General features: G+C 40.0%; 3 protein-coding genes across 5 annotated transcripts; 1 reads left to right on the top strand and 2 right to left on the bottom strand.

Moving 5' to 3' along the window:
- Positions 1–23: 23 nt before the first annotated feature.
- hmgxb4b (HMG box domain containing 4b) lies at positions 24–6,216 on the bottom strand. Of its 3 annotated transcripts, none has more exons than XM_085162894.1 (8): positions 5,891–6,208; positions 5,160–5,300; positions 3,698–3,737; positions 3,290–3,396; positions 2,229–2,285; positions 1,760–2,131; positions 881–1,003; positions 24–233 (listed from the first exon to the last, which is right to left on the bottom strand). In XM_085162894.1, exons 2-8 carry the CDS (start codon positions 5,298–5,300, stop codon positions 189–191), a joined length of 885 nt encoding a protein of 294 aa, XP_085019020.1. In that variant the 5' UTR covers positions 5,891–6,208; the 3' UTR covers positions 24–188. The 3 variants fall into 3 exon arrangements, with proteins under 3 accessions (XP_085019020.1, XP_085019021.1, XP_085019022.1); XM_085162895.1 differs by having other exon boundaries at positions 6,054–6,208; XM_085162896.1 differs by lacking the exons at positions 3,290–3,396; positions 3,698–3,737 and having other exon boundaries at positions 112–233; positions 5,891–6,216.
- Positions 6,217–7,651: 1,435 nt separating this feature from the next.
- Positions 7,652–9,755, top strand: hmox1b (heme oxygenase 1b). The gene is made up of 6 exons (XM_085162898.1): positions 7,652–7,792; positions 7,944–8,000; positions 8,342–8,453; positions 8,551–8,766; positions 8,856–9,128; positions 9,244–9,755. Exons 2-6 carry the CDS (start codon positions 7,951–7,953, stop codon positions 9,427–9,429), a joined length of 837 nt encoding a protein of 278 aa, XP_085019024.1. The 5' UTR covers positions 7,652–7,792; positions 7,944–7,950; the 3' UTR covers positions 9,430–9,755.
- Positions 9,756–11,689: 1,934 nt separating this feature from the next.
- rnf11a (ring finger protein 11a) lies at positions 11,690–16,709 on the bottom strand. The gene is made up of 3 exons (XM_085162913.1): positions 16,297–16,709; positions 14,516–14,688; positions 11,690–13,360 (listed from the first exon to the last, which is right to left on the bottom strand). Exons 1-3 carry the CDS (start codon positions 16,411–16,413, stop codon positions 13,189–13,191), a joined length of 462 nt encoding a protein of 153 aa, XP_085019039.1. The 5' UTR covers positions 16,414–16,709; the 3' UTR covers positions 11,690–13,188.
- Between the last annotated feature and the right edge of the window lie 530 nt (positions 16,710–17,239).

Here is a 17,239-nt window from a genome sequence, read left to right as displayed (position 1 = left end):
CATTTTAAACATAATTAACATATGTAATTAACAAAAAAAAATGTCCTTCTGAAAAAAGTTCACTTCAAAGTTCAAAGTGCAGGCAAATTCTCATAATACAACAACTCTTACTTTTCAAGAATCAACTACCAGAAAAATGTTTTTCAGGTTATCATTGCTGTGTAGAGCCAGTAGGGGTCTCCTTTTACTCACAGGCCAGGCATCACATACGCAATGTTATCCAAGGTGGAGGCCTTTAAACAAACAAGAAAAGCATTCACAAAGGAAAGAAAATCAAGGAAAGAGGAAGCAAAAATGCTGATTGCAATGATATACTAATAAAGTGCATTTAGGAGCACGTGTCCAAATAAAACAATAAAATTACCGCAAACTTGTTTAGTTTTGTTGAGTCTATGGAATGGGTTACAATGTTTACACTGTAGCTTCAGTTGTTTGTAAACATTTACGTTTTATTCCTTGGTATTATTTTTAACCTTTTGAAATGAGTTTTTCCCTTTTTTGATTAAATCTCTCCTGGATAAATATTTCTCTTTGGCTTAAATGGCATTTGTTAGGTGCAAATTCGAGATGTTTAGAATAGGTATTATAGTACAGACAGTACAATTTGACTTGATTAGTGGAACAACAAATAAATCAATGCTGAACAATAAACACTGACAGGATAAGTACCGCTAGAGTTATTGGACTTTGTCAATACCACAAGTTTCATTCATAACAGCGGCATTGTGTCAACAAAGTAAAGCATAAATCTGCAGGCATCCTTTAACAAACAATATACTGGAAGTTCACTACAATAATTTCACCAAGGTGAAAGCATGTAGACATAACAACATGTAAAGGATATGATGTGCATGCACCATAAATTGGCAGCAATGCTTACCAGTGTGTGTTGTGTGCAGCTCCTCAGCTCTGGTATGTGCATAGTGAGGCCGGTAAGTGGAGCCATAGCACACAATAGAGAGTCCAAGAGTAGAGACAAACTACTCGACATACACACCATTTTCTGCAGAGATGCACAGAGAGCCCTGTATGACCCTATAGTGCAATGAATAAGTTGCATGCTTTCCAGTAGTCTTGACAAAACCGTGTAATGAGCAAACTTTTAATACTACATGACCACCCCCCAAACACACACACACACACACTTAGAGCACTGCTTTGTCTGCAGCAGCTTTATTGCTTTTCAGTTACTTTAACCTCTTGATATTTTTTCAAACACTATTGTTTCATCTTCCTTTGTAAAATTAGTCACTCTGCTGACAGTACACTTATCTATAATAGTGACTGGTTAGAGACTGCCAACATTTTTCACCCTAGATTAGCGTAACAAGTTGATAACCAGCCTCATGTGGCCGTTTATCCTGATTGCCAATGTTAAAACAAGTTAATCTAGATAAGGGAAAGATAGCTTGGCTATGTTAAACTCACTTTGTGAAAACAGGCCTCTGTGAATCAGTTTGGAATATAGACAGAAAAAGATAAAGAAAACACCATGTTGTAGGACTGTATAATGTTTCAACTCCCACCAACTATCTTGGGATACACTCCAACTATCGAGGCCTTCACAGTATCTGTTTAAGATCAAAATCTCTTCTATGTTTACTTCTGATTAGCAAAGATATAAAGTAGTTCTGGTTCTGGGACCACTATTATCCCTCGTTTCTGAATTTATACAAGCAAGATGAAGAATACATGTGAGTGATGAACAAAAGACATTAAGTGTCTTATAAAAAGATTTTTTTTAATTGAATCTACTCACATCTGTCTCCTGGAGATGGTGTCCAATCAGGGATAACGATTCTCCCAGGAGGTGAAGGTAAGCTGCAGCACTGGCAGGATCCTGGTCAGAGCAGCAGAGACTCTTGGGGGTGGACATTAGAGGGTCTGTGGCTGAAGTGGTGACACCACATATAAAACCAATGGGACTACATGAATCAGTCATGAAGCTAGTCATCGTGGAGCTAACAGTAGTAGAAATGGCTGTCAGTGAACTAGGAATAGGTGTAGAGTGACGAGGCCAGTTGCCTACTGGAGAGACAGAGGGGCTGGCAGGTCCGTTACTGGGACAATCTGCCCCATAATGCTGGCTATTAAGATACACCAAGTACTCCATCATGGGACCTGGACTCCTCTTAAAGAAAACGAAAGGAATACAAAACATAATGATTAAATGGGAGATTGGGAGATATACAGTACTTGGCGATAAATCATAAATTACAAAACATTACCAGAGTAATGTTTCCCTCTGCATTAAAACATGGATGCAACAAGTTTTCTTGGATACGCTAGAAAGAAAGAAGTAGCCACAGGTTAGAAGTAAAAGGATAAAGTCCTGTTTTTTGTTTTGATAGATAAAGATTTGAAAAAAAATGTAACCATGGTGGGTAAAAAGAAAAATATTTGGATGTGTCTGTTAGGGCTGTTCGATATAACGATATATATCGGATGACGATATTAAAACGTCTATCGTTTCATTTTAAGCTATTGGTTGTTTCGTGGTGTCGCAAAATAAACTCTTTATGACAATATTTTTTCATCATTTTGATGGTCACTGTAGTGGCTATATTAATTTCTTAAAGTTCTCTCTTTCTCTTATATTTAATATAACCACACTAAGGACGGACAAGCGCCTGTTTTTATCCATTGTCATTAGCAACAACGACGGTAAAACCATCGCGTGTCCGCTTGTTTATGTTCCACATAAACCTTTCACAATAAAGCTCAAGATCCTGTTGAGACTTTTCAAAATAAACTGAATCACGTGAAAGAGCAGATTTTTTACGGATGAGAAGTAAAAAAAAAGAGCCGGCAGGTGCTAAAAAATAAACCTTAGACTCAAACATTAGAACAGGCTGTTCCCCGGAGCACGCTGTGTAATAAATAAAACGAAGGCGGAAAATAAATTTATTTTCCGCCTTCGTTTTATATTGGTTTCTCTTCTTCTTACTTTAGCACCTTTGTGGTTCAGCTACCCAATTTTGCTGTGCAAGAGACTGCACAATGACAATAAAAAGCTCCAAGTCTCTAAGTCTAAATACTCACAAAGAAAACAGCGGCTGTTACAACTTATGTCTAAAAATGTATAGTTTCATACATCGGTTAAAACACTCGACTCCAGCTACATGACGCGCAGCTGGAAACACTTCCCGCAAGTCGAGCTGCCCGAGATTCACAGAATTTACCAAAATGTTACATTTTTGTGATTTATATTGTTATCGGACAATAGAATTCTTATATCGGGATATGAGATTTTGGTCATATCGCACAGCCCTAGTGTCTGTTTTATTACCTCTTCTCCTCTCACTGTCCATCTCTCCTGTGACACACAGACTGGATATTCATGGAGGAAGCCTGAGACGTCTGCTCCATGAGGTTTGTGGTCTATACCACTACTACCTGCAATTAGGGGACAGAAGAATCATAAACAAATGCATTAACATATAATTCCCAGGTTAAGCCAAAGTGTACGTTTCCACCTTGTTATTTTTATACTCTTAACACATTATGAAATACTGTGATAATCAGGATTGTATGTGCATTAACATGCTATAAATTAATTTCTGATAAATAATAACGTTTGTTAAATAAAATATCCTACTTTTGCAACCTTAGACATTGTAGACACAGAGATGTCAAATAAAGTTGCATCAGAAACAAAAATATCACAGTGTAATGTACACAGCTGCTAAGGCCTTACCAATAGGTGGTATGTTCTTGTTCAGGGAGCCACTTTGTTCCTGGAAAAATTACAAGCACTTACATGACTTTTAACCCGTTAGAAATATCAGTATAACGCATGAGTCACACTATAAAACAAACATAGCGGTGGTTTAAAGGTACTGGGGTGCAATGATTGTGAAATTCTGCAACAACACAAATGATTGTTTAATCAATTTTGTCCATAGCCAAAGTTTTTTTCTTTGTTTATTCTGCATTTGTATTTGTTTATTCCCTCTTTTATACCAGGACCACAAAGAAATTTTTCTTACTTCAAATAAACGGCTCTGTTTTTCCTCTTCACATTATCTTAACATTTAGCCAGCATCTAACTGATGCCGACATTGATGTAAATATCATTTTGTTCCTCCAGTGTTATCACAAAGCAAGAACCAAATTATAAAATTGATTGCAACAATCTTTGTGTTTTATGGTTTTACAGACAGCTGAGGCGAAGCACTTTTTTCGACCACTTCTTTTAGGGGTCACCACAGTATATATGATCTGGCACCATCTCACCCCGTCTCTAGCATCCTCCTTCACTGCATCCATGGATCTTCCCTGTGGTCTTTCTCTGTTCTTCCTGCCTGGCAGCTCTATACTCAATATCCTTTGCCCAGTATATCTGCTATCCCTCTTCTCCACATCCAAATCATATCATCCTTGCCTCTCTTACTTTGCATTCTCTCCTTTTACCAGTCAAGCTCCCTACATTTAAAGACCCTACTCTCACCTCCACATTCAGGCCTTTCCTTTTCTCTTGATGACTCTGAAGACTCCTTCGCCCTTCCTCTTCCCTTGCCTTCAGCCAACAGTAGCACAGTCTCCACCACAACCCTGCTGGCAAACAGCACCGAAGGCGGTTGTTGTTAACCCGATCTTTCCTGTCAGTATTATTGATGATCTGTATGTTTAATTTGGCAAAGATTTCATACCCAATGCCCTTTCTGCCCCCCCCAATTTATCTAGGCTTGGGCCCAGGCACTAACTGAAACAACAATTACCAAACTGTAATTACTCTAAAAATCTAAAAGTAAATGTCCTGTATTTGTATAGCGCTTTACTTAGTCCCTATGGACCCCAAAGCGCTTTACACTACATTCAGTCATCCACCCATTCACACACTGGTGATGGCAAGCTATATTGTAGCCACAGCTGCCCCGAGGCGCACTGACAGAGGCGAGGCTACCGGACACTGGCGTCATCGGGCCCTCTGACCACCACCAATAAGCAACGGGTGAAGTGTCTTGCCCAAGGACACAACGACCGAGACTGTCGGAGCCGGGGCTCGAACCGGCAACCTTCCGATTACACAGCAAACTGCCAACTCTTGAGACACGATTGCCCAGAAAAGTACAGGAGACACCGTCCCTGCAATAGAATATACACTGCACTGCAACTCAGTGCAGAAACATGATTCAAAAATCCCCAGAATAGTGCACCTGCTGAAGCATCTTGGTGCTATGCTCCTCTGCATCTGATCCTGCTTCCTCCAGGTCCTCAACATCCATCAAAAAGTCTTTGTATGACCTTTTGTTTTCTCTGTGGGTGCATCCACTCACTATTTCTGCTTCACCATCCATCTAGATCAACAGAAGAGAGATCAATGATTCAGACAGCAGGAACTCTAAGTACAGTGAAGTTGCATGACAACACAGTAATGTGAGATAAAGATGAGCTTATACAGTCTGCTTATTCAATGACCACTTCGTATACTTTCTGTTTACTGTGAGGATTTTAGATGGAATATGCTCTGAAGTTTAGTCTGACCAAACATGAAGGCTGGATAAAGCTAATAAAAGGTTGCAGCAGCTAATAAAAGGTTTCACCAGGGACTCGCGGTCTCTCTAAGGTTTATGGGCCTAAATTGCTGAAGATAAAACATTCTCACCTGGGCGAGTAAATGAATAGCTCGCCTTCAGCAGACTGCTGACTGTGCAAGGCAAATAAATGAGCTAACTAGACGCTAGTCATGTGTGCTAGCTAGTGAGGAAAACAAGTTGTTTTGAAGTCCTCTAGTTCAACATTAATTTAATGTTTGTGATAATAGCAGTTAAGCAGTGGGCTTTCTACTATGCCCAAAAGAGGGGTTTTCGAAGCTTGTGGGTTTTTTTTTAATCTAAAATAAATACAAACTGATAAGACTGAGCAGAAAATCTCAAACACGTCTCACATCGATGTCTGTCTTCCTTTCGTTTTGTTTCCACGTTTGACCAAAAACTATCGTTAATTCAGGAAAATGTCTGATTTTGGTCCGGTAACATGAAGCACACAACCTCTAACAAGCTCCTAAATCTCGGGCCAGCTCTGTCACAGACTTCCTGTGGTAAACTCACTGTCTTTCCTTTGGGACACGCTGTGCTGCTCAGCCGTATACGTGTGAAGCAAAGCCTGCTGACTCACGTTTAGCGCCCTCCCTCCCTCTCTGTCGGTCACTACGCTGTGCTGAGTCACGTTAAGCCCGAGTGAAGCTTTGTGATTTTATACCTGCAGATGGCTGAGCAGATGCACGGCAGTCTGCAGTTTAGTGACACATTTTTCAAATCATAGAGTTATGCTTTTTTATGTTATTTTTTTTGTACATGTAGGTTATAATTACGCATTGAAACGTCTGGCCTTTTGATTAAAAAACAGATGTAGCGGTATTTTTTCATCATTTTGTCTCAACTGATTTCAAGTAGTCACGTATTTTAAATGCCATTTTTATTTAGGCCTTTACATAAAACGTCTAAGCACAGTTTATAGTCAAAGCTATGTAGACACTTGACAAACATACCTTATTTTCACTTAAAGTGAATATATGAATATAATCGTTCTTTATAAAATACCAAAGGTTTAAGCATACTGCCACCCACGTAGAGGCTGGGAGTTGTTTCGCTGGAAGAGCTGCTCATAAGTTATGCACATTTATAAATTTATAAATAACTCGAATTAAACTAGGTTGGACAGTAGTGTGGTTCCAGTTTTGTTCCTGTAGTTCAAGACCTCTGACCTTTACTCCTTCAAGCAGCTTCTGAGGAAAATTAAAATTGGGAACACTTTGCTGACTTCTTTTAATGTTGCACTGCAGTAGAGCTCTGCCAGATTGCAAAGCCCCATGAAAAGATGTCCGAGTAACAGTTCTAGGAGGGGTCCAGTAGGATAAAGATAAAAGCAGTGACGCTCTTTTAGTGGATGACAGAAGATTTTTGCAGATTATAATCTCTTTTAGATACTTGCACTATTAGGTAATCAAGGATGAAGACTTCCCAGAAGGGTAGAGGCTGTTTACAGGAGCATATTAGTACCCTCTGAATCAGTATGAATTGATCACATCTGTGTATAATGCTCAGATATCTCATATCTTTGGTTGGTTAGTTTACAAAACTTTCTGCATGTCACAGTCACTCATGGATGACATATTGTGGAAGAAATAATTTTAAAAGCTTTGTTTTATTTCAGGCTAGTCACAAATAAGTTTTGGGCTTAACTTTTGTGTGTAAAGATGATATCAGTAGCTTTTTACTATTGTTTACGTGGACTAAATCAACAGTATCTACTCTTGTTTGTCAAAAATACTCCTCCACTTTGTCACTGAATGTTGATAGACTTGTGTAATATGACAAACCTGCTCTTGTTTCTGATTAAATGCACAGCATTAGTCACTGTTTAAACACTTCCTCTCTCACAGCTTCGCAAACTCACACTGTCATGCTTAGCCTCAGCTCCTCCTCCCTTGTGTGGCTCTACTTTGGAATCTGAAGTTGCAGCATCATGTTTAGCGCTCAGCCCTCCCCCTGGTTTTCCAGGGAACTCCCTCCTCACACTCTGGTAGTCCTTCCCTCAGCAGTTTTCCGTGCTATTCTCAAAGTTGCCGTATCATGTTAACTCCTGGTCCCCTCCTACTATTGTTGCCGTGTCATGTTTATCCCAGTTTTTTTTGTTGAGGCTGAGTTCCTGTTTGTGTTGAGCTGGTGGTGGGAGGAGGAGACTGAAGCGGATCGTATAAAGAGAAGCGTGAAAGCCAGCAGAGCACACAACTGCACTGGACATCCAGAGAGAAACTAAGGGCACAGATCAGACTTCATTCTTACTGGTGAGTCAAACGAAATATCATACTTTAAATTTGACAACCTTTTGTCGATTTATATCCCTTAATCCACAGTGTTCTCACTATACCAGAAAAGGATTTATGCTCTGTTAAAGTACCTCTCTGACATCTTTACTGTCCTTTACTGTTTTTTCAGGGGCACAATGGAAACCGAGAAGAAGATGCATACAGCAGCAGAGCAGATGACTGACAGGTTAGACTGAGCTGCTGTGATTTTATTAAGAATCAAAATCTTCTTTTCCGCTCCATGCACATTTTTCTTTTAATGTCTGGGGATAGATTTAGTTTTCAATCAGCTCTGTGACATCCAACACATATCTCAAGTAGCAGAATATGTTTGGGAAGCTTATGAGCTACATAAACATTTCTAATCACAATATGTTTTCATAATGGAAATTTACTTTGGATGCACATATTTGCCCTACATGTTTTCTAATGATTACTGCTCTTAGCCTTGTGTCACTGCCTTTTCCTTAGCTGCAATACATTAAATGTTGGCTTTCTCTTCTAATTGTGATCAATTTCTTTTCTAAGGGACTTGTCTGAACAAATAAAAAAAGTGACTAAGGAGAGTCACGTTAGAGCAGAAAACACAGAACTGATGCTGAGCTTCCAGAGGGGAAAGGTCACGCTTCCGCAATATAAGGTAATATTAAAAAAAGGACAGCACAATTCTTTAAAAAATCTTACTTTTGTGGGGGTTGATACCAAGATTTAATGGCTTTGTGTCTCTTCTTCTTCAGTTCCTCCTGTGTTCGCTGTATGAGATCTACCAGGCTTTGGAGGAAGAGATGGACAGGAACTCGGACCATCCGAGCGTTGCACCTATTTACTTTCCTGCTGAACTGGCCAGGCTGAAGTCCATTGAAAAAGATCTGGAATACTTCTATGGTCAGGACTGGAGAAAGAAGATTGTCATTCCTGCAGCCACTAAAAGATACAGCCACAGGCTCAGACAGGTATGTTTTATTTAATGTTCCATGAATCACATGCATGTTTCTATCTCTGCTAGGTGAGGGTCAATTAACGCTCCATTACCATTTTTTAGATTGGCAAAAAAAACCCTGAATTCCTGCTTGCCCATGCTTACACCCGGTATCTGGGTGACCTGTCTGGGGGACAGGTTCTTGGTCGGATCGCTCAGAAGTCCATGGATCTGAAAAATGGTGATGGTCTGTCCTTCTTTGCCTTCCCTGGGGTGTCCAGCCCCAACCTGTTCAAACAGCTCTATCGCAGCCGAATGAACAGTGTGGAGCTGACAGAGGAGGAGAGGAACGGTGTGCTGGAGGAGGCTGTCAGGGCCTTTGAGTTCAACATTCAGGTAAGAAGGTGTGACCGTAAAGCAAAAGTGCCACTCAGAGGGCAGCTGATTAGCTCTTACACTTACTGATATTTAGCTACAGCAGCTGATAGATGCTCTGTTGTTTGTGTTACAGGTCTTTGAAGATTTACAGAAGATGCTGACTGTCTCTGACAACAACCTGCAGAGCTCGATGACACAGTCCAAGACAGTAAAGGCAGTAAAGGCAAAAGAAAACATTTACACTTCCTCGCTGCTCAGGATGGTCCTGGGACTGTTTGTGGCTCTGGCTACTGTCAGTGTGGGAATGTACGCTTTATAGAAAGAAACTCAAGAAATACTGTGAAATGAAGTGTTGCTGTTGAGGTTTGAAATCTTTGCTTTGGTACTGTAAACCTAAAAGCAGAAAAATCCCCACCTGATTATAACTGTAAGATTTTAAGAACATGTACAGATCACAAAATACTGTGTAACATTTATGTAATTTATCCATAGGAACCATTCACACTCACACATACGTGCAATAAGTGTAATAGTTTCTGAATCTGTTACACTGATATCCAGTGTGGTTGAAAATGTGCAATATGTGTGCTTTAAATACTGTAAATATATATGAACCTTTTAATAAAATATTCTGCAGAAAGAAAATATCTCTATCGTATCGTGAAATTTTTCTCCTTTAGTACAGTGATCATGAAGTTCATCCTAGTAATGAGCATTACTCTGCTGATGTTGAGGGTCCAGCTGGTGGACATGTCCACTAATGTTCTGGCACCCGACTACATGCCTGCTGTTCATTTGGCTCTTAGTCATACAAGAGTCTGGATGCGGGGAGCAAGTCCTTTTTATATGATTTAAACACTAAATAAACTCACTTGCTGGCAAGCCACCCACAGCACGCTTAAGTGTTTTTGCCTCCATCAGGCTAACATCTGCTTAACAAATGTTGCAAGCTAAAAAAAAAAATCTTATTTCAGTTTTACTCAGCCCAAAGTGATATGTTTAAACTGTTTGTTTAAAACATAAATAATTTTGCCTGATAACGATTATCGTCTTTTTTTAAAGTGATCCTGAGTCATACATTTCTAGACTTTCTAAAGGTGTTTCAGCATTTTTCTTTGGACATTGGCTGCAGTCCAGTTTTCATACCCAAATAGTTTCTTTTTGATCCATGGATCATTCAAGCATAAACAGGTGACTAACTAACAAACCAGTTTTGTGTCTATATGTTAAGACAACTTAACAAAGAAACCAATTTGTTCCCATTTCCTTAAAAAGAAGCTTGGTGTATCTCAGCATGGTGTGAAATGTGTCTATAAACAATATGAGGAAACAAGAAGACAAAAGAAGAAATAGCGTGATTAAAAAACTATCTACAGCAAATGAACAGCATATAAATGCCACGTCCTTAAAAAACAGGAAGAAACTCAAGCAGACCTCACATAGGGCATAAGAGATATATCTGGAATTTCAGTTGATCCATCTGCTGCTCACCAAAGCCTCATTAGAAATGGTCTCAGTGCAAGGGTGGCTGTGAAGAAGCCATTCCTAAGGAAGCAAAACAAGTGAAAAGACTGAGGTATGTCAAAGTACACAAAAACTGGAATGACAATCAGTAGCAATCAGGTTTTAAGAAGTGATGAGTGATCAGTGGCGCTCTTTCGTGGTTTGGGGCTACATTTCAACCAGTGGCTTTGAGGATCTTGTGAAAACTGATGAATTCATGAACACAGCAAAGTGCTGTCAGACGTTGATCTGCCATGTAATACTGTCTGAAAAGCATCTAATTGCCAACGGCTTCATTTTTCAGCACTATAATCAGCAAAACAATGCAAACGCACTATGTAGAAAAATACACAGTGGAACTGTCACTCTTGGATTGGCCTCCCCACAGACCAGACCTCAACATTGTTAAAGTACTGTGGGATCCCTTTGAACAGGCAGCTAAGATACAAAAAAAGAAGAGCTTTGAATATCCTTCAAGAAGCCTAGAGAACTATTCCTGACTATGAGAAATGACAAGATATTTGAGTTCAGATTATGTTGAAGAATAAAGGCGATCATACCAATATTAACTTCCAAGCTCATAATAATTGTACTGACGGTTTCTATCTGACTGTACTTGATTTGCAGTTACGTTTGTGCATTTCCTGTCTTTCTAAGAAAACGCAAAGAAATGAGGGCTGACTCATTCTGAGCTGTGACACTGATGACACATTCTTTCATGTAAAGGCGTAGACAGCCAATCCACTTCAGGGATTAACTGTCAAGTTTTAACATCTTGAGCACTTGGTGTTAGAGTTGCACACTGTCTATACTCAGTGGGCTTAACTGTTATCAATACGAATCAGTCATTTATGGAAACAAATTATTTTAGTGCTCAGTTAAACACAGAAGACTATAACGCAGTCGTATGCAATGGTGTTTGAGATAAATACATGCTCTGTTCCTTAAGGAGTCTAAAGATTTATATAAAACATGATAAATTAAAGTCAGTTTTGTCTGTTCCTTAAGTCCTCTCCAGCTGAGAGGTTGAGAATGTGTTTCAATACAATATTTAATGCAGAAACAAAACATCACACTTGTATAAGATTTGGTATCCACTTTTATTGTGGTTTCATGGATTTCCTAAAACCTGTGCACTTGTAGCACAAGTCATAAATCAAAAGACAGAATGACTGTTGATTGTTAACAGCAGCCAGATCACATTTCTGGCTTCATCCTAGGCCTGTTTCATCGTGACACAAATCACTACATTGCTGGTATCTGCCTCCTCCTAGAGGACAACTAAAGAAAAACAAAAGTAATGTCATAAATGATTGTACTTCACAGGAAATTGGCTTACCTCAACCTTAAAAGGCACAGTATGTGCACAGTAAATCACAAATTTCCTTTTACAGTCATACTGTCCATGTGTAACAACTGAAATCATGCTTTACATTGAAGATACATTCCTTTCTACTGCTGTAGCTTCTGTTTTTTCCACTTCACATCTTTGTGCATTATGCAACGATAACTGACAGCACATGTCCAACACCAAAAGCATAAAAATCACATTCCATTACCAGACGTGGAAGCTTTGGAAATGCATCACTTGCTCATTTAGAAGGCATCCGGCGCACAATCCAAAAGCTTCAAACAAGAAAAGGAGCGGAAACTACATTACATTTTACAACTGAGGGGGTTAACTCACAATGTTAGCTCGACATGACGATCTCTATCCAACAACCCATAAAATGCAAACATACACACATAGAAAAAACACCATTATCGAAATCTACAAGCTACACAGTATCAGGTGACAGACATCTTATCTCAAGGTGCTTTAAGGGTGATTGCACGGTATATTGTGTCTTTGTTATTGACTGTAGAGGACAAACTACGGGTTGAGAGCACAAACTTAAGGCAAAGCAAAAGCTGAGGATTCATATTGTGGGAAAGCAACAGAAACATTCACATATAGTCAAAGCATCTAAAATAAAACTGGAGTAATTTTCAAAATATGCTCAAAAGCTGAATTGACGCCATTTTATCTCATGGCATAGCTTCAGGAAAGTGTGATTTGTGATGTATGCTTTTCAGTAGAGAGTATTGTGTTTAGGTGACATTCAAGATCACAAGTTTACTTGGAGAGTGCAGTTACTTCACTTCATGTGTTCACTGGAAATTCTGACAATGATTCCCACTTGATCAAAACAACTATGCATTTCCTCCATTTAGAGAACATGTTACACATCACACATCTTGAAAGAGGGTGCAAATAACACAAAGGCAAAAATAAGTGTAAGTCATATGAAAGTGAAATTACTGTGCAGTAATATTTTGCTACTTGTACAGCTCCTTCATTTGTTGTATTTGGCACATCTTCCTTCTGCCAAAGCATGCTTTCCAAGTCTGACTAGGTGCATTTCAGGCCTACAGAATGTGCTGTAGGACACAGTTGTTTACTTGTGTGTATTAACAAGCACCCAAAAAACATGTGCATCATGCCACATCCCCTCATCTATCTGTTGGAAAAGCTATGACAGTTTTGGCTAAAAAGGTGCATTACTTTTAGGCAGAAGCAGCCACCAGGGGCCGCTCAGTTGGTTTCGTAAGTAGACAGCAGGGCTGCATCTACAGGCTCCATGCAGGAGGGGCAGATGAAGGAACGCATCAGCCATGGGTCGATGCAGTCCACGTGGTAGATGTGAAGGCAGGGCAAAAACCGAATGGGGTCGCCATATTCAAAATCCAACATGCAGATGACACATCTGGAGGGGAAAAGAGTGAAAGGATTTACTAATACCCGCAGACTTTGATATATTACAAAAAAAAGCATCTCAAAATACAATCCATAACTCATACGATAACTCATCTTCTGTGCTCTGTCATCACCTTAGCCAGAGGTTGTTTTGTTGCCCCAATGTATAAATCACAGCAATGCTCCTGGCACTTAACACCTTATACTATATTACTTTGTTTGTGCCGGGGGACCCAATTCTTGGTCCCCGCAGAAGAGCCAACTTGTCAGGCCAGGACTCAGCAGTCTATGTACACTTACAGGCCAGTGGCCTCTCTTTCAATGATGAGGATGTACACATCCCGGACAGGGAGGAATGCTAGTTTGTGAGAGGAGTCAAGGAGGCCATTTATGTGAAAATGGAAAGACCATCTCTGAATCAGGAAGGGGGCCTAAGGGTATATTTTTCACCATCTTACACTGCTGTGATTGCTGCTTTGCTCTGAATTTTGACAGCCCTATTAAAGATTAATATCAGTCTGTACATGCTCTAGATAGCTTTTCTTCAAATTGTTTAACTCTCACTCGCTTTTGCAACTTTGTACTTTTGTGTTACTCGCAGCAACAACTCCACCTCATTGTTAGTCTATTTAAAAAACTCAGTGCTTTTCCTCAACATTCTGCCGCAACGTTTCAAAGAGCCGGAAAGTAAATAAGCGGCAGGGAGACACGAGGCAGGTCGAATCTTCTTGCGCTTCACGCATGCGCAGAACTGGAATGTAAGCGTTTTCGGCCGTTTCAATGTGGACACACAACTCTATGAAAATGACTGAAAACGCTAGTGTGGACGCGGAGCGTTTTCAGACGAAAACGCCGTTTTCAAATCTATCCGGGCTAGTGTGGACGTAGCTTTAGATGAGTGACGAAATGTTTCTCCCACTGAAAACGCTACGTCCAGATGAACAGAATCAACTTTTTGGGATTTCCTTACCTGGATGATTGAGCATGCATCAAGATGCGAAAGCTTTGTGTTTTTGGACAGTGGATCTATTCAAAGATTTCTGAATAAACTATTAGTAACTGCATTTCACAAATTACAGAACTCTTAAAGGATCAAATGGGGGGGGGAAAAATCCAAGCAATATGTAAACTGAAACAAATGAGAGTGCCACCATTTAAAACTCACTCTTTAACTTTCTTCTCAGAGGCGTCAGAGCCTGGATCAAAGATGCCTTTGGGAAGATGCTGGATGAGTCCTATGCGCTGTGCGATGCGGACTTGCTCCTCCTCAGTCAGCTGACTGGCCAGACGGCTCTCGCCTGGGGTGGGATGGTACACTGGCACAGCCTGAGTGCGCTCCTTGAAATAAATGACAAGAAGACAATTCGTGTCATCTTTGAAAGGGTGATTTTATATTTCCAGTGGCATCAGAAAACCTGGGACCAGATAAAGATATTTTATTTATTTCCTTGTGTTTTCATATGTTTCTAAATTACCTAAATCTTCATCTTCATTTAAATTAAATTAAAATTTTAAATTAAAATATGATACACCTGTATATCAGAGTTCCTTATGCTTTAAATTTCCAAGACTGAAACACTCAGCAAAAGCAAATTCTGTCTCTACAGGTACAATCTAAATAAATGAACCCTCTAGCGCTGATTACTGGACTACAAGCTGACCATCTTTACACTTATGAGGGCCAAAAAGTGCATATACGCTCACCAGTCACTTTATGAGGTACACCTGTTAAACTGCTCATTAATGCAAATATTCAATCAGCCTTTCACATTACTTTGAATGTGGCATATTTGTTGGTCACAGGCAGGTCTGAGCACTTCAGAAACTGCTGATCTACTGAAATTTCCCCATACAATCATCTCTAGGGCTTACAGAGATTGGTCTGAAAAAGAGAACATATCCATTGAGCCACAATTCTCTGGGTCACAATATCTTGTCTATGTCAGAGCCCTTGGCATAATTTAAACACCACAGCCTATCTGAGTATCGTTACTGACCAGGTCCATCCTTTAATGACCTCAGTGTAATTTGTCTCAAAGTTCAATTCATCTCAAACTGCTTTCTTGATCAAAAGTTCTCTGTACTCACATGGCCTCCACAGTCATCAGATCTCAATCCAATAGAGCACCACGTGTGGTGGAACAGGCAAGTCCCATCATGGATGGGCAGCCAATAAATCTGCAACAACTGTGTGATGCTATCATGTCAATATGAACCAACATATCTGAGGAATGTTTCCAGCACCTGGATGCCACAAAGACTTAAGGCAGTTCTGAAAGCAAAAGTAGGTCCAACCCAGTACGAATAAGGTGTACCTAATAAAGTGTCCAGTGAGTGCACATTTCCAAGCATTATAATGTGTTTGCATAATTTCTAGATTTTCAGGTCCACTATTAGGAGACAGGTTGTGTTGAGCCAAACACAAAAAATCGGTATTTTTTTTTAAATGTTTACTTGTTTATAAAGTTAAATGTTAAAAAGCCCTAAATACAATTCGGCAAGTTTCAGCCTGACTTGTATATCCGTGACAAAGTGGTGCAAAGGTTTGTACCGTCACCTCTCAGCAAGACGTTCCTGGTTTTCTTGATAATAAGCTGATGACATGAACTAGATAAAAGAACCAATGTTTTAGGATCGAAATAAAGATTGTCACATTACAAATTATGCGTATACACTGCACAATGTTTTATCCCTTTTTCAAAAAAATATAAGACCCGAACACAAATTATGACTGTGTATCTAAAAGCTTGTAGAAGTAATTTGACAGTGGTATTTACTTGATTCAAGCTTAAATCCTGCATGGTGCAATCTGATCCTGAAAGCTGCGCTGCCCAAACTTCAGTTTCCAAATTTAAGATAACAGCAATAACAGCCTACACCACTAATTAAATTTAAGGGTAGGGGAATTAAATGGTCATGCTCTGGACTCCCCGGGCTGTATTTCACCTGAGACCCGGGCTGCTCTTGGTATGGCGGCGGGGGCTCTCCGGGCAGACTGCCTCCCTCGGAGTCGTTCAGCAGCGACAGGTCATCCGCACCTTGTGAAAATAGACAGTTCCCCATTGAAATGAGACCACCATGAGACTGTCACTTCTTTCTAATGCTGACAGACTCGGCGCTCTCTCTAAACGTTAGCTTGGCTAGCTTTTAGCTGACAGCTGTCATTCGGCGGGGAGCCTTATTTACGGAGAAGCGCTGCAGCTCGTTCGGACGCGATAAACGCCCAACACTGAGCGATACCGTGGCTTTAATAATAACACAAAATTTAACTGTATCAGCGACAACAATTCTGTGTGTCCGACCGTACGCTATGTTTACAAGAAATACGAGCCGGAACTATATCACCAGGAAGTTTTCTAAACATCAAACTTCCGGTAAAAGCTTCAAATTAAAAGTCGAGATGCGAGCTTTGCTGTAAGTGTTGATGGAGAATTATAGACAAGAGTTGCACTGTCTTTGTGGATCTACAGAAAGCATATGTTAGTATACCAAGATCGGAGCTGTGGTACTGTATAAGGAAGTCAAGAGTGGCAGAAAAGTATGTGAGGGTGGTGCAGGACACGGATGAGGACAGTGGTAAGGTGTGCAGTAGGAGTGATGTCAAAGCTTAAGGTTAGGGTGGGATTGCATCAATGATCTAAACCCTTTCTTGGTTATAGTGGTGATGGACATGCTGACAGATGAGGTCAGGCAGGAGTCTCTGTGTACTATGATGTTTGCACACGACATGATCTGTAGTGACAGTATGGAGCGAGTGAAAGAGAGCCCGGAGAAGTGGATATGTACATTGAAGAGAAGAGGAATGAACAACAGCAAAAGCCAGAAAGAATACATTTGTGCTAATAAGAGGAAAACAGGTGGAAAAGTGAACATGCAAGGAGCAGAGGTA

This window comes from Neolamprologus multifasciatus, chromosome 6 (assembly GCF_963576455.1).
Source record: "Neolamprologus multifasciatus chromosome 6, fNeoMul1.2, whole genome shotgun sequence".
NCBI lineage: Eukaryota > Metazoa > Chordata > Actinopteri > Cichliformes > Cichlidae > Neolamprologus > Neolamprologus multifasciatus.
Note: the sequence above shows the minus strand (reverse complement) of the source record. Positions and strands in the feature narration are given on the sequence as shown.